This window comes from Plutella xylostella, chromosome 3 (genome assembly GCF_932276165.1).
Source record: "Plutella xylostella chromosome 3, ilPluXylo3.1, whole genome shotgun sequence".
NCBI lineage: Eukaryota > Metazoa > Arthropoda > Insecta > Lepidoptera > Plutellidae > Plutella > Plutella xylostella.
Window position 1 is genome coordinate 7,686,675 of NC_063983.1, and position 18,337 is coordinate 7,705,011.

General features: G+C 37.9%; 1 protein-coding gene across 3 annotated transcripts; it reads right to left on the reverse strand.

The window, feature by feature from the left end:
* Positions 1-1,935: 1,935 nt before the first annotated feature.
* LOC105388129 (protein gooseberry) lies at positions 1,936-17,955 on the reverse strand. 3 transcript variants are annotated; one of them, XR_005254576.2, is made up of 7 exons: positions 17,681-17,955; positions 9,134-9,306; positions 8,536-8,794; positions 7,010-7,209; positions 5,815-6,416; positions 5,377-5,469; positions 2,703-2,837 (listed from the first exon to the last, which is right to left on the reverse strand). XR_005254576.2 is itself a non-coding variant. In XM_038117204.2 (6 exons), exons 1-6 carry the CDS (start codon positions 17,733-17,735, stop codon positions 2,717-2,719), a joined length of 1,410 nt encoding a protein of 469 aa, XP_037973132.2. In that variant the 5' UTR covers positions 17,736-17,950; the 3' UTR covers positions 1,936-2,716. The 3 variants fall into 3 exon arrangements, 2 of the variants coding, with proteins under 2 accessions (XP_037973132.2, XP_037973133.2); XM_038117204.2 differs by lacking the exon at positions 5,377-5,469 and having other exon boundaries at positions 1,936-2,837; positions 17,681-17,950; XM_038117205.2 differs by lacking the exon at positions 5,377-5,469 and having other exon boundaries at positions 1,936-2,837; positions 8,692-8,794; positions 17,681-17,947.
* Between the last annotated feature and the right edge of the window lie 382 nt (positions 17,956-18,337).

An 18,337-nucleotide genomic window follows, 5' to 3' on the forward strand; every position in this document is an offset into this window, starting at 1 on the left:
AGTATAATAAAATTATTGCGTTTAACTTTTATTGGTGGGACAGCAGAAAACCTCAACATTTTATTCAATTTATTACAAAATTCTTCTCTAAAATTTCCCACGCGTGTGCCGTACCGTTTTCTTTTTGCTCCGACATTTTTTCTTCTAAAAAACCAGCCAATAGATCGATGGCAAGCACGAATCACGATATGCATTGTGATCGGGACTTTTTCTTACCAACTGCGTGCTTCTGATTGGTGGATGGAGGTGTGATGGCATCCCGGGAGGTGTCATGTTCGCTAACGATGAAATAATTCAAACACGTCCGCCTAATTTACGCGTTTTATTGAAGTAGTCAACAGCTGTGACTGTCTGGTCTTGTAATAAGGGATATCGAAGTCTAGATTCAGGAAGTATACGACTATTAATTTGATGAATGATTAAATTTAATTACAAATGTCTACTTTTTAGTTATTTACCCCACAATTGGCAGTTTTTTATTGTACTACTTGCCAAATTTCATGTTTAACGGGAAATTTGAAATGAGAGCATAAAATAGACTTTTTTTGTAACATAAATAGACCATAGCTGAAAAACATAATCCCAGTTATAACAATCTTTGTCCCACAAACAGAAATTATTGAATTCTAAACTGTCGGTGCCTCAGCATGAGTCCCAGATAATTATTATCAGATTACCACTTATCCAGATTTCACTTTTTTATATGGAGTTTTCACTTTTTTCATAGATCTCTGTGAATATTTAATTCCTTATTTTAGCGCTGCACGTGGGATTACCTGGTAAATGTCAAAGCGAGACCGTACCGCGATACAGGATTACGCTGAAAAACTATTTTTACACAATCTAAAAGCCTTGATTTCTGATTCACAGTGAAGTGCGTGGGACTCACATGTGTAGATAAGCAATGCACGTACAGTATAAGGCAGATAAATCTGACCTCTCTCAGAAGCATTGTTACTTATGAGAGGGGGGTCAAGTTTCTCTGCACATGACCGTACGATTCTTTTACAGGGTGGGATTGAGATAGACAGATAAATGCCCGAATCCATTAACATTTAAAATAGGTTTATAATTTGGCGTCATGAATTCCAACTGTTTGACTAACGGAAGAGTCGAAATTTGTGCGTTTCAAAGTGTATATTTTAACTTTGTTGTAAATTTACAATACACGGTCTATTAAGTTCTTGAGAGAAAAAACCTTATTTATTTTTCACAATATTTAAGTACCTTAAATTCTAAAAAACTTACATAATAATAATATGTATAATATCCTGTACAAAGAAAGAAATTAAATTATAATAAGGCAATTCTGCGGTAATAAAAAATTCAAAAAACCGACTCCGAAAATCAATAAAAAGTAATTTTAAGACCGATTATTATGTATCAGTACAGAAAAAATGTACTATTCTTTCTTAAAATTCGCACGTTCGTCTTAAAAAATCGTTGTTTCTAGTCACTCACTCTTGAAATACCACTCTACGGTTTGAGAAACTCTATTTTAAGTACTGAGTTTTTTCACGATTTTCCGGCAACAAGAGATGCAATCAGTAGAGCCATAGACTATAGTCTATGGTAGAGCACGGAAAAATTGTTATGCATCGCAAAGCTATCGCTACGGGAGGCAATTAACTTGCATTGTTTTGAATGCACAGGTTGTTCACAGTACCTGCTAGTATCAAGCAGACCCTGATTTTGGTACCCTCATGCTGTTATCAACATGATAGCCCATGCTAAGTAGAAAGGCGAGAGCAAAATTCTGTTGTCTGAGATAATGACTGAATGATTCCTCATAATAATATTTCTTGTCTATTTTGGTAAACTACAAAAATGCATAGAAGCATAAAATTCAAAATAAGGTGGACATATTTCGACCAATAGTGAAAGTCTTTGATTAGGTTACGTAGTTAAATAGTATGGAAATACACAAACAAGGTATTTAATTTCAAATTATTTATTTCTGGTAAATTTTGATTTCACTTACAATGCACGTGCCAAGTTATCCTACGTTATTATTTATTACAATAGGTACTTAATGTATTTGTAAATAAATACAGCTAAATGTTAAAATCACAATAGTATGCAAGGCATTTAGATAAGGCCTCATGATTGGGTGAGTCGCAATAAATACAAATAACACGATTATACATGGCAATTACCATTATTTGTATTTATTCGACGTTAAATCTTAAATATCAAACATAAATTTTATCATGAATCAACTTAACCTAAAATAGGTTCTAGGTAAAATAAATAGTGCTCTGGTTTTTTACTAAAATATATAATTATATATTTTACAAGGAACAGCGATTACAAATACATTCTATATTAAACACACTAATAATTAATAATGCGCCCTTCGGCGACATAAAAATATTTACAAAATTTATATGTATAAAGTAAATAAGTCTAGCAAAGTCTTACGATTTTTTTCTAATCTATTTTTACATAAACATTTACAAGGCAATTTCCGTAAAGTATGCATAGGCACTTAGGATATGCATTAATACATCTTACTATTGAAATAAAATACGTAAGTAACCGTACCTAACTGTAAAATGTCATAAAATATTTTTTATACCTTTACAAAATTATTTCAATACTTCCACGATCTATCGCTCGAGTGATATGGACGGGTGACGATTTACCAAATACAGTTTTATTTACTTAGATGTTTACTCGTGAAAAGCTTAGAGTAATTATTTGTCAGTGAACATCATCAGTGGACTCTGCCCATGTCCATGCCTCCCAGTTGTCCGATGTAGGGGTACCCGGACTTGGCTTCAGAAGGGGAGTGAGCGTGGGACGCGTAGTGCGACGCATTCGTGCCGAAAAACGAACTGCAACAAACAAAAACATACGTTAATACAAGAGAAGAAGTTAGCAGAGAAACTAATTCGCGAGAAAAAAAATGAATGGGGTCTACGAACGGCTTGTAGGTACGTCTTGAAATTCGACCGTGAGAAAACGGGCAAATGATCGAATGATTTAACCACTAGTGGTAGTAATGTATGTGAATGAACTAATAATCGACACATCGATCGATTTGATGGGCGAGAACGGATCGTACTCGAATATTGTAATCACAGAGCAGAAGCTCTAATACCGCTGTATAATTACTACTTATAAACGCCGGTCTACTACTGAACCGAGCGATCTCGGGCCCAGAATGATATGCAAGAATCATCTGATGGGACCTTCTGGTGTTACTTAAATTATTCTCCAAATAATTTGGAAGCAAACGTCGTGACTTGTGTGATCGTATAATGTAAATAGCTGAACAGTTACTGCAGTTGCTTTCTTTAATTTATTTGAATGTTCGAAGAACTTTTGAAAAGAAAGGCTTGGAGTAAAAAGTAGTAATGAAGCATATTGATAGAATGTAGGTTTATCATGATGTGTCTGATACGTTACTGATAGCTGAGAAAATTGCTGAATTTATTTTTATTCAGTGTGCAATTTATTATAGGAAAAAAGGAGTCCATATTTTAATTATGTTTAATTCCCAGTCAAGTATTTTGGTGTGAGAATAAAGGATAGCTCAAATTCATTTAATATTTATGTGCATATAAAATAAAACTGAAAATTTGTCGGAGTGAAAATTCTCTCATCAGAATTCAGCTCACGGTTGGAACAGATGTCTCGTTTAAATACAGTCATCTGCATATCGCGTCCCTATGTCGTATTTGTGGCGTTATGTATCCATCTGAAACCTGTTTCAATATTTTCTCTCGCTAGCTCAATGTGGAGTAAAATTCCTTTGAAACTTCAAATGCAGGTGCACGATAAAGAAAACGTGAAATTGTGGGTTGTATATTACTCGGGGGGTTATTAAGGTAGTTAGCATTGTAATCTGCAAAAGAGACGGGCGATCAGCATTTCTACTGCGACGCTCCGCGGCGTAATTAAACAATCATGTGCTCGCAATCGATTCGCTTCGATAATCTACACGACGACTTATTAAAAGATGCCTTATTGACGAATTATAATGTGATTTATACAAAATACAGTGAGTGAAAACGGCATTTCACGAAATGTCTCCGTGACTAAAGAGTATCGGTTCGTACGCTTTAACTATTCAATGTAATTGATGATTGAACCAATCTCGCACCGACATTAAACGCCAACATTCTGCGACTTACTGCAAGGCATTTACGCTAGCGAAACAGCATTAACTTCTCTGGTTGCAAACATTTAATTTCAAACTGTTGGAGCGCGGAATATGAAAGTCTGAAACAAATGAAATATGTTGTGTGTTGCGAACTGAACGGAGCAACAACAGCGCCTGATTCCGGCCGCCGGTCTGTTAGGAAGTCAAATGCAAATAGCTGCAGATAAGTTTTAATGCCGGGGCTGGCCGGCGTAATGCTCGGGTACACTGCACTAATGTCACGTTCGCCCTCTCATTAATCGCCGACACGCTCGATACTAAGTAACGTGTATTTATCTCACTTTTCCGGAAAGCGTATGCTCCATGCGATCCTGCCGCTATTTAGGTTGGCGTAATTTGAAATAAACGGACGGAAACGATTTATTAAATTATGTTTGCGCGTAACTAATTGAGAATTGTTCTCAGCTGTACTGGCTGTTGATATTCAAATTTAGGGGACGATCGTTATCGATTATTAGTAAATTAAGGAACTACTTTTACTTGTCTTGAAAATAATTTACTACCTTTATTTAATTTTATTTAGATAGAATGTTAGTATGTTAAATCACGTTTCTAATGATGCCTTTAGAATGTTATCTAGTTTCCTATTACTTCTATTATTGATAAAGTTATGTAGAGAAATATGAAAAATGATTGACCCAAGTTAAAGTTGCGCAAAACTGTCAGACCGTGGAAACCCGGAGTAAAGGATTCGATAATACAGCTCGCCATATGGGCCGGCTAACCCATATTTTATTAGTTTTTCTGTCATTGTGCAAGAGAGATATTGTGTGTGGTCCGATGTGAGGTTTATAGTCTCCTTTTGTCTCGATAACACAGATAAATGTTGTCGCCGTATGGAGCACAAAGCGACAATGACTCGGTGACATTCTCTTTCGACAGATTCACTCTGGTGTAGTTATTCCAGAGACGCTCGCGTCACGAACCGCACATATTATCTTTCCATGTTAACTCGTTCTGAGCCGATATCGTTTACAAAACGAGAACTTAAAATAATTCCAACAAAAAGTTAATTAAAAATCCATCAAAAATGTCTATAAAATTCGCAGCCCTATTGCATTCACGATCGGATCGGGCGGGTATTACGAAGTACGGGCTGTAATAACCAGCCGCGCGGTAGATAATGGCCGACTTCTTACACTCTTAATTGATTAGCGGTCGCTCCGGATAATGATAAAGGAAGGTGAAAAGAAATAAAACGAACGCACCCCGATTTGCAATCGACCCACGCCGATAGCCACCGGACGGTGCACGCTATCGGAGTAGCCGTTTACATCGTCGCAAATTGTAGTCCCAACATGCTGCAAGAACAGAAAATGGCTTTCAGACGCACGTGGATTATGTCATTTTAGCGTAATCCCTAATCCTAAACTCTGCTATTAAACAAATAACATATTGTGCCTGCCATTAGGCTAATAGACGGTTGCTCGAATAGCCGGCAGCAAAGGTCATTCGGTTTATTGTAATTACATATTCATTTGTAATATCAACCTCGGTACGTAAGAAGCCTGACTGAGCATCAATAATTCATAAAGTGTCTCTGCCGCTGGCAGATTATTATTGAGACGTCGCTTCGTATTCATTAATTCAATAAGTACCTGAAATATGTGTTCTATAACATAACAAGAAGTGAATAAGAAGCTCACCTATAGTTTTCTGGCCACGAGCTGACTTCGGCGAGTTTGTTCTGCGGGTGTCCGCTGAGCTGGCGCGACGTCCAGTGGTTGTGCGCGGACATGGCGTGCTCGGGCTTGGCGTAGTCTCCGTAGGCGTAGGGGTGCGCCAGCGGCTCGCTGCTGGAGTAGGAGGAGTGCTGGTAGGTGATGCCGCCGCTGTGGTGGGACGGGCTGGCCACGGTGGGGCTGGAGCTGGGTGGGGTGCTATCCGTCGGCGGCTGCAGCGGCGTCGGCAGCTCGGACGAGTGAGAGAGAGGGGTTAGGCTGCTGGATGAGAAGGAGGAAGAGGTCGGAGGGTGAAGGGAGGAGGAGAGCGCTGATTGGCAGACGGAGGGAGTCAGCGCTGTTTGGTGGAGAGACGGGGCCAAGGCGGAGTTGAGGACGGAGTTGGAGCCGAGGGCGGAGGAGTAGGACTGCTGCCACGAGGCGCACTGCGCGTTGAAGCTGGATGGCGGCTCGTACTGCTGGTGCACGGCGGGGAAGGCTGACTGCAGTGACATTGTGTTGAAGGCGCTCAGCTGCTGCGAGTTCAGGTGCTTGCGGAGCCGCGCTCTTCGGTTTGAGAACCACACCTAACAAACAAACGGCGCAATTTAGCAAATACATCATCAACACTTACGACGCAATACCGTTATTGCAAATGAATCTCAAAGGCAAGTACTTTTCCTACGAATTCAATCAGCTTAAGAGACGTGATTAAGTCCAGGTGGAAGGATTTCTATTTCAAGGCTGTAAATCGCAAGGGCGCATATAAAATTCACCTTGAAGAGCACTTCAATCCGATTATCGTATTGCTCGAACTTGAAAACGGAAATAGCAAAGAGAGGATTTAACCCTTTCCCAGTGAACAACCATAATTACATTGATGGAGCTATCCATTTCAACAAAAACTGTAAAAGCCTGGTAGCCACCATGTGGTAGCTGGTTTCGATTACAACGCATGTTATAATTAATTATGAAGGCAATTACGTATTTTTTACACCACGTTCTTTGCTGGGGAGGGAAATGAATTAGATCTAACAATGAGTTTGTGTAATTATATTCATCTATCATTGGCTTATAGGTCTAATGTTTGATGTTTTGGTTATTAAGGATATCATTATGATACGCTCGGTACCATAGCTGTTCTAACGACTTTTGGAATTAGATCGTGACTTTTTCTTACCTGAACTCTGGCTTCGGTAAGTTTAGTCTTCTGTGCGAGTTCTTCCCTGGTGTAGACGTCGGGGTACTGGGTCCTGGTGAAGGCTCGCTCCAGGGCCTCCAGTTGGTCTCCGGAGAAGGTCGTCCTGGATCTCCGCTGTTTCCTCTTCAGGGTGATGCCTGGTTCAGACTCCGTGTCGGAATCTTCACATGAAGAAGGACCTTTTGGACAAAGGAAAACAAGATGAACAAACTGCTCGCTGTAATTTTACTCGACTGGGATGTTTTTTTTCATGGTTAAGTAAGAATAATATCAGTGATTGATAGTTATCGATGCCTCATGTATACGTTGTTTAATTTGAGTAAGTATATCGATCATCGCCGGGCTCCTACTTGGGCCACACGCAACTTTGATTACAAAACCCTTCCGAGGAAATCGCCACAAAACGCCACAAATACGCAAGTGAGTTTCGTCTTCATAATTTATATCTTAGACATAATATCTGACCGTATTGAGCAAAATATAAATATGAATGTATCGATAATTAAAATATGTATTACATTAAAATTTGCTGTAAGTATTTACGTAAACTGAAAACTGTGGATTGGATCGACCAATCAGCTGCAGGCTTATGCAAATACTTCTGCGAAAAGCTGCCCGCCGAGTCCCCGTTACTTGCCGGCCGGCTCGAGGCACGAACCGCAAATTTTCAATACGCCTCGTACCTACGGCTCTAAGTACTGAGGCACCGCTTCCCCAGTGTAGATATAATTTTAGCCGCGCACAACTTAATATGCATAATCTTATCGCGAAGCAGAATCTCTCTGCGAAACCGCACTCGAACCGAGATATTAGGAGCGCCATTTTATATTGGATAGCTATACGGCACAAGACGTGCAGTACGGACAGATTGTCGTAATGCAAGCCCCGCGGCCAAACGCGATGGGATAATAACACCTTTGGATACTAATTTCATTTTTATAACCTACAATTTCGAAGCCGACACAAGCGGCGCTGCCGTGCCCGCGCGCGCGCTCTCGGACCCCTTTTACGTGGATTATTAACTTTATACACCATTTCGCGAGCTTTGCAACGTTCCAACAGTTTCATTACAAGTATTTATTTATAATAATAGTTCGCTTTAAACAAAATTAAGTGATGATGGCTTTGAATTAAGGCGTTAACTAGCACGATGACACGCTGGATTTAACGCGAGATTCTTCTGTGAGAATCTTTAACGTTTTTATGATAATTGGCTATTAAATGTTTCATACAGAAATAAACTTTTGAAGTCATTTCTTTTGTATCTGGTTGAAGATATGAGATTTACTCCATTTAAATTTAAAGATCACAATCGCTCGGTGATAAATACAAATCAATTTCCATCAAGACTTATATTTCAGGAACTCAAATCACAGACAAATCACAATAATACGGACATTTAGCGACTATTTGATGTTCAGAGCAAAAGCAAGATTTGTCTAAATTGGGGCTCCATCACAATATAAAGTATTATCAATCAAAAATCCGAGGTAAGTTGAACTTACCTAGAATACCATCAATGCTGTGATTTCTCCGAGGGTCTGACTCATCCCTTTTCCCTCCTCTTATAAGTCTTGATATCGAACTGACTGAGGGGGCCGTATTTTTATCACAGATTCCCTCTTTTATAAGTTTATCTCTAATCTCCCAGGAAAATATACCTGGGTTTTGTTTCTTCATCTCTTCAATGCGGTTCTCTACTTCCGGTGTCGCTACTCTCGGTTTGGATCCGCCGATCACTCCGGGTCTGATTGAACCAGTCTCCTGTGGACAAAAACATACCATAAGATGCTGAAAATATAAAACAATAAAGTAAAAAATGTGTAAACAGTTTCATCTAAATTCATTATCACCAGCAACATAGTTATTCAAATCTGCTTCCCTTAGGTACCGCCATCTCTGTTCAAACTTATTCCCATTATAGGGATCCGTCGGACCAAAAAATCTATTTAGTTTTTTTTTTTCTGAACTACTATTATGAGGTGGGGATGCAAACATCATCATGATCATCCAACAATCGTTACATGCTGGACATAATAATATAATTCTTCCTGGTGACTCGTACTCGAGGATATTATACTCGAGGACTTGTAACATCCTCACCTGATATCTGTTGAGTATCTTGGAGACGCAGCCGTGCGAGACGCGCAGCTGGCGCGAGATGACGCAGGGCCGCACGCCCGCCGCCGCCATCTCCACGATCTTCAGCCGGATGTGGTTCGGCAGAGGCCGCCCGTTGATGAACACTCCACCCAGCTGGTTCATACGACCCTGACCTGCAAACAGTTGCTTCATCAGTAAAGCCACAAATGATGGAAACAATGAATAGAGAAAAGGGAATTAAGAAACGTGATCCAAGAAACAATCTGCGAGGAGACCCTTTTTCGGTTGCTAGGGCAAGGCTAAATGCCAGAAAATGAATTCTTCCTGAAGCACAAATTGCGGAAAATATTAAATGGAATGTATCGTAAATGGTTAAACTCAATGAACCGTCAACAACTTTGTATACAAGTAGTTGAAAGACTTCGCCAACAAAGACATAAACATCAGTAGCCGCTATTCTTCCATCATCTTTACATCAATTGAATACGTCATCACTATAAGAACCAATGGCATAATAAGATTCTTCCATACACAGTTCGGTCATCGTAATTTTACGTTCCATTGGATGTGATCTCAAGCAAAGGGGATCCAATTTCTTTTAACGCGAGTGCGATCGAGCGAAAACGATAACACTCTGTTTTGGTCTGTTATTTATGACGGCTACTGTTTACTTAGCTTTGTAAATAAAACCTACATGTTTTCACTGCAATATCTAAATACCAGAATGCTAATATATACCTACATTTATTTTTTCAGCAAAGCAAACCCTAAAGCAATAACAAACTGCACTGAAAGATGACGATGGGAATTTTAAATTAAAGCACAATTCAAATGATACTTCTTTGCATTAAATCAGATAGCTCATTCCAGTGGGTTCTTTTTGAAATCTCTATAATGCGTGTGAGTTATTGTAAAACTATTATAATCACATTACAACTTGTGGACCACCTGGTGTCAAAGGCTGCCGCCGCTCACAATTTTTGCAGCTCTTTTGTGCGGCCTCGCTGGATCCTATTGAGATGATATTGCAAGAAAAAATGCGCTTATAACAAGGAATTTGAATCTTTAAATATTTATAGACGCGGTCATTTTAGGTTTTAGACTTAAAGGATTAAAAACTTAGATTCAGTGAAAATCTCCTATTATTTATATTTTGTTGAATTATTCTTATAAACCCTATTATTTTAATGCTATTAAAAACTACGACAATGAAATACCTAATCTATTTGGTTTAAGAACACCACAATTAAACAGACAGATCCCATAACATAAAAAAACATAACAGTGGCATCTTCCACTTGTGAAGGCATTTACGGTTTTAATTTCATATAATCCCCCAAAGGAACCGCCTCGGGTGGGGCCCTAGACCCCGACCGAGAAACACCAATCAATTAGACAACATGTCAACAAGTGTGTCCTTTGATAAGAGGCGAAACCGAACCAAATGTTGTTCATACAATTCAATTTAAACCGTAACACAAACAACATACGATCACATATTGTGGTCATTGGATACACAAAAATGTAGACGAAAGACTTATATAGTTTTTCAAAAATTTAAACCTTATCCCGAAAGGTGTAGGGGTTTCTTTGCATTCCCGGTGGTTAAACTCGACCTTTTGTGGCGAGGCTGGACTCACGTGAGGTTCTGCAAGCGATACCCATGTCTTTTTTTTTATTGACGTCCGTAGACGTTGCGGTGCCTCGAAAGCCATGTTTTTGAGTGTTAATTTTATGTTACCGAAATGTTTATGACGCATAACGCGTCCATAATAACCTGGCCATACAAATGTGGGAGGCTTTGTAATAATGTATCACTTCATTATATCATTCAATTTATAGGCGCGAGTGATTTAGATCGTTTATTGCAGATTTATAAAGTAACTCTACATTATTAGTGGAAATCCTACAATATTGAACTGATTTATAAAATGAAGTGGCAGTAGAATAGGCAACATTTAGTAGACGGCACCAAAAGGTCTACATTCAGAAACAGGATCAGTCAAACTCACAATTGGAGTAGAAGGCAGCACAACAACTGAACAATGAAGACCTCAAAATCACATAGCGTAATAGAATTCACAAACATTGTAACAATATTAACGCAAAAGGAGGCGAAGTTAACAACAAATTCAAACATTCATTGGCAACTAATCGTCCGGAAGCGCTTTAGGCTCATGCACAACTTGACTCCGACAATGGCCGCCACCGGGGTGGTAGCACACACGCTCTACTGCAATCTATTGAAACGTTAGCCTCATCATAAAAAAGTATGAAAAAACTTACGCGGTTTACTCATAATGCTGCGATAAGTGTTGTTCCTTCAAAACTAATTTATGGACTAACCGTATCGTACCAAGGGTAGTGTTTTCACATAAGAAAATATCACAATCACAGAACCATGTTTCGATTAGTTCGACCGCGGCTTTCATGTTATGTGAAATTGAAACAGAGTCAGTCATTTAATGCTATCCGGCTACTCGGCGACCACTCAAGAACCGTGACCAAATAAATGACCATTTGAAATTCACTATTCGCATTTCTGTGTCAACAATAATTAGAATTTACATTTTCATCAAGCTTCGATGTACTTTTCAGTTATCATTCAGTCATCATGGTATTGTCCAAGCTAAATTGGATTTCTTTAACCTTCCGATTTACTGTAGAAATTTAATTTTCAATCCGACCGAGTACGATTTCGACACTTTTGGGAAACTTTCGCAGCACTTTGTTTCTATTAAATTGTTGTTACAATAATAATTAAGCAATTTTCGTTCATTTTGCTTCAATAGTCAAGTATCACAAATGAGTTTTTCAAGGAAATGTCTTGGGTACGTTTAATGCCTCAGGTTATTGTTTTTCTACTGGCACATTCACGCGGCGAGACTGGAGCGACGGCCAATAAAAGTGCGAATGAAATGGCCGTAAAGATATACCTTAATTATCTTTGATATAAAATGGGAATTAAGTACTTGATATTTTTCAAAAAAAACTTGAATTCCCGCAGTCTCACTATTATTATTGTATTATTATAGAGTTGTTATTGGTTGAAACTAATGGGAATTAATTGGTTAGTATAACATAGTATGATATACTTACCAATTTATTCAAAAACTACGTATAATTTATTGTCTTTACTGCAATCTTTCATGTCAAAAGTCAACTGAGTAAATAACAGTAAACCTCATTTTCACAATCACATATTATTATGTTTCAGCTCGCAAATCAATTTTCACATAGCGACATTAATGTGGGCACATACGTAGTAAAATTTATACGACGGCACACGTCACCTGGCGCTCTCTACTATACAGCCCATAACTGTTTCATTTTATTCGTCTTGATCCAACTTACTTATGAGTACTTTCTTTCTTACTTCCTTCTTTTACAATCAATACATTATGATTTATTCTGCCACACCCGTACCCGTGACGAAGTTCAGAAGATAAAGTCAACTAATGTTTAGAAGTATCGGTGTCAAAAATTGCGTCTAGTAGTAATCATTTAGTATCATGCACTTTATTTGTTATCAAATTTTAATGTATGGTAAATTGAAGTACATAGTAAACGACGGCGAATATAGTCTAAAGGCCCTTGATAGGCCATAGGGCATGCAATACCGCAATACCGGTATCCGTAATACCGGTATTCCGGACAAAATTCCCGCTTTTTTCAATACCGGTATTGAAAGATAATACCGGTATTGAAGTAATACCGGAATCGGACTTTTTTTAGGCTATAAATAAAGCGATTAAGATTTAGTTAGCCTTGTGTTCCTATATACTGTGAAAGCGCACTTGTTCCCAACCGTTTAATGCAGTTTTCGGCTGCTAGAAATCTACTGATGACCATGCGTACACCGACACCGGATGTAAAAAAATAATTTATTCTAAAATTTAAACTCTAAAACTTAATTCTCGTAAAAATCTACAACAAAATACAGAATATGATTGCATTTTATTGATTTATTTTGACGTATACGACCTTTAAACACAGTATATGCCATTTATGACAAGGAATTCTAATACCGGTATTAATACCGGGATCCCGGTATTGAGTTGTAATACCGGAACTCAATACCGGTATTGAAAAGTGTTCCGGTATTGCATGCCCTAATAGGCCATCATTTAAAGAAAATAAGTAATTAAATATAATAAGATTAAACATTCAAGAGTCGCTAATACGAGAGCTTTATCTGCATTCTTTTCGTGCGATCAAATTTCGTTTGATCACTAATAAAATAATCTATTACTATCCAAAATCAGACAACAAAGAGAAGAAATGCCATCTGAATAGGCATTTGAATTGGGCGGCGCGTACAAAGACGGTGTCATTCTATTAAGCCTTCTTCAAGCGTTCAAAAAGCTGAGTTGTGTGGCCTGTGGTCTCGTGGCCACAACGTGTCAGCTAGGAAACGCCAAATAGTTGGTATTTCATTTTGATTACATCGCATTGCGACAACTGAGGTATTATATCCGGCTTCTCACTCATTTATACAATTACAGTATCTAGTCAGTGCCTTATGTTTGGTTTGCAAAAAAATCAGATACTCACTTATAATTTAGATTTTTATTTTTATAAATTTATACCGGATGCATTCATTCATTCATTCCTGCAGGAAGCTAATCATTTTCAAGTAGACTTTGTAGGTACAAGACCAGCTTTACCATCAAAGTCCACAGCAACTGTTCAAACGAACAACCGACCGCCTTTCGGCATGTCACCTCCAAAAATATGTATGTAGATAATGAATGGAACTATTTTATTTTTCAGCATAATGGTATGTTTGAGAATACCCTATTTGACCTCATTTGGTATTCATAGCGTGCTATGTATACTAATTTGACGGGTCCTATTATTTTCATACACAAAATGGACTCTTTGAGGGTCCATGCCGCTTGGTGTTGTTACATAATGCTGCAGTAACAATAAGAGGACTGTAATAGATGGCTTTTAAATTATTTTAACAAACAATGTGATTGTGATTAGAGAGTTTACTGTCAGTATTCGTTGTCATTGGTTGTATATCGTCAGTATCCATGTGAGAGTGGTCGGTCTTGCCCCGGCCTCGATCGCGGAGCAATCGTCTAACCCTTGAATAATGGCGACCGTTTATCGCCATGTTTTCATGGAGCCCACAGGTAATTGTAGTGAATTTACGTAATTTTAATGGAACAATGATACGTTTATCGATGACTGGTCGCGCACGTGAGCTATTTTGCGATGTCGAGATGGATGACTACACCACGAGAAACCATTCAAGGTGTTCGTGCTTTACTCAGATATTTTATATGTGCCTATAATGTTGTGTATGTTTGTCAAAGGTTCCCGTGGCATTTAAAAGTTCTTGATCGGGTATGAAATTGTTTAAAAGGCATAATGAACCGGTGAGAGAAAGGCTCTGTCGCGAAAGGCTGGCTCGCGGTCGCCCCGGGCTGTAGATCTGAATCTATTGCGGGCCGATATGAATAAATCTTGTGTTTCAACGCGCGCCCGCGCCGATGCTTATCAGATTCTTAGCCAATGAAACTTCGGGCACGTGGTCGGCTTTACTTCAATCTATTGTGATTTTAGAAATTCCGATGGGTATGAATTGAGCTTTTGTGTCGTACTAACTTTTATTTTTATTTGTAATAATTGCACCCTTCATAGGTAGATCCTTTGAATAATCAATTCTATTAACTCAGAGACGCAACTATTAAAATTTAAAGCAAATTAACTAGGCATAAACTAAGTGAATCTTCGCATGCCGATTCTGGTCCAAGAACAGCCGTTACATCAATTTGTATTTTAATAGATCGGCATAATAAGTAATGGATGGCGCAGGCGCATGCTCGCGAGGGCGGGGGCGGCCGCGGGCGCGGGGAGGGGACGCGTCATATTATGCGGCTAAAAGAGCCTGTTGTCGGTGCCTTTGATCCGCGCCGGGCATCGCGGCCTTGCCGTGTGTGCGTGCATCCAGCCCGTCCGACCCGTCATATCAATGTGACTAAACTCTGATTGTACCACCTCTGTGTAAAAGGTCACACTTGGAATCGTTTAATCTGCTCCAATAGGTTGTATGAGGTGAAATTTTTAGGCTGTCGAAAGAAAGTTTCAGATTTGCCGGGATATCGCTTTTGAGGGAAGGTCCTGTGCAAAATAACGCACGTGCGTGGTTGCGAGGTAATTACAAGGTGGTATGCGTCGATCGGTATCGCGCCTCGTCGCACCGCCGCCGCCGCGGGCCTATCTGATTCTTCATCGTATCCATTGCTATAGTCATCGACTTCATCATTCAGTTGTTCTGATATATCAACTGCACAAGTAGCATCCAAATTATTGAGACTTATTGGAATGTGTGATTTTTAAATACTTAAGTAGTTATGTAATATCTGCCAAATTTTAAAGAGATTTTATAGGATACTTCATTGAAATTTTAAGGATTAATTTATAGCATAACATAAGCAAATCAAGTTCGGTGTCAACAAAGTATGTATAACCGATAAATCTTGGCAACATCTTGAATAATCTCTTTTCACATTTGCGAATTAAGCAAATGTTTTCGAATATAACATATCGCATCAACACGGCCCGTGACACTAAGCTCCTTTTAAATGCTTTAAAAGGTCGTATAATTTAGAGAAGAATTATAAAATGAATTTAAATCATTTTTGAAGTTGTAAGAAAAGGCCGACAACAGAAGATATAGCAACGTGCGTCATCCGATCCATGAGAGAAAAGATGGTACAACTTCAACTTGGTTTAATTGTGAAGTTATTTTATAGATAGCAATTAAATTCTGACATAATAAAGAATATGAGGCGAGTATGTGCGAACTGAACTTAACAACCTAACAAGCAAGTACAAACATCTAAACTGAAGCATGACTAAATCCGTTCGGCATTCTTTAATGTTTTCTTCCTTCTCTTTCGTTTTCTCAAGAGATTTCATTCCAGAGAAATGCGTCTCCCTCCTTCGCCTTCCTTAGACGCAACAGGTCATAAGTTAAATGACATTTTCAACAATGCAGTCGAAATGTTTTCGTATGGTAATGATTTATGTGTAAAAGCATGAGTGCGAGAGCTTTTTGGAGCGCTAACCGAAGTTATTTATACTGGACGCCTTTCAAACGATCTTTGAAGTTCAGCCGCATGGGAAACAATGGAATAATTTTATAGAACCTGATAATAACGAGTTAACAATATAGAAATATTTTGATAAACATATAAATTTCTATTGTTAAGATTAAATATGTATAGTGATCATAAGTATATTAGTTTAGTACAAAATTAACTATCATGTAAAATATCAACTTTAAAGATAAGATAATACTCATTTTAAAACTATTAGAATGGTAATGGTAATTTAGTGATGGTAGTTTGAGCACTAAGTATTCTATACTAGAGTTATATGATTATTCTCCATAAACTTTATATTTTTATACTTAGATAGTTTAGTAAAGTTGTCATAAAAACATGCTAAAAACCAGTCAATACGATACATATAATATAATGTAACACAATTTAAATACCGCAAAAGTCAATGCAAAAATTAATTCAACTCACAAGTAAGCATACTTTTTAACATAATTTCAGCTAACCTAATCATTAGTGACTAAACACTGAAACTATTTTTATCTAGATTTAGTTATACTGCGTATTTTATTAATTGTGGTAGAAATTTAAATGATCACGAAGCCGTCGGACATTGAAAAATATGTTACAGAGTAATAATAGATTGATCTTAATCACAAAATCATTACAATCAATACAAAGTTACAGAAAGTTTGTCATTGGCCTAAAGTGACAAAGATCAAGATCACTGGTGCAATAGTAATAATAAAAGCAAGACAATAAATAGTCACGACAATAATTCCGTATTCAATAAAACAATGCCTCGCTTTCTATAGCTTACGGTCCTTTGCCTGTCCCTCAAGTCAGAATTGGGTTTAACAAGGCTCCCCTATTAAAACAAACTTTTTATTTGAAACTTTTTCTAACAGTATCACTTTCCGACGCGTGAGGATGAAATATTGTTATATTGCCAGCCATAAAGCACACTTTTAGTTATATAATTTGAACATCAGTTTATAGTTTTATGGTTATTTCGTGCTATTTTGTATTTAACATCATCGGGCTTTTCAACTTTTAATCAATAAGGATCTTTGTCATATAAAATATTGATGAGTGATGATTACACGTAATTAGATGGGTATAATTATTGAATTATAATATGGGATTCGGTATGAAACCAATTAATCCCAGTTGCAAGGAAAATAACAAATTAAAACTTCAAAATCAATAACATTCTGCCTAATTGGTATAAAAGGATTAATTTATCAAATACCACAAATTACCGAAAAATTATATCATTAGAACAATGCTGAAACAATAAAAGAGATCCAGTTCAAAAGTGATCCAATCATAAATTTCAATACATATTTCTAAAACCTCATGTGAGCATCTTTGGTAGGTACAGCCTTCATTCTGTGAGTGAATATACTTAAAGATATATATTTATTTGAATTTAATATGAAACCCTTTATAGTAAATGATGTCAACATACCTTGGAAAGAATATCCTGTGAAGTACGGAGTCATGTTCAAAGTTGAAACTGCCATTGACTCTGAATGTGTGACAGCAGATGAAATTAATACGGCTAAAAACACCAATTTAGTCCAAACACATACAAAAGTCCTCGATGATCACCTCGCAAGTCTCTCACTAGCACAAGATACACGCAGACATGATAACGTAAGAAACCCTCGTGTGTCAAATCCGTGTTACTTAGAAGACAGCTCAGCGCCCACTGACGTGTGATGTAAAGATGTATTTTGAGTCTCAAGCATAATCTTTCACAATCAGCGGTACAACAAAAAATGGTCAAAGCCGCCTCCGCAGCCTTCGAGACCCATTCGACGCAGCTTTTGTCTCTTTCTCGCACCCAGCTTTTCTCATCGGCAAATACGACTGTAGAGTCACTGTTCCAAATATACTTTTCAGTTCCTGTATCAAATATACTTTTTAAAACTAAAACTTTCCAATAATGGGCACTCTTTATTCCTGAATTTGCGTATAGTTTGGTATAATTTCAAAATTTTGACTGAATTCTAAGAGAGCAGAATTAGAAGGCAACGCCGCAGTTAGAGCGGGATAGCACGATTGATTCAGAGCAGGTATCTTCGGAAAGACGAACGCTTGCATTAACAATGTGTGAGTCGCG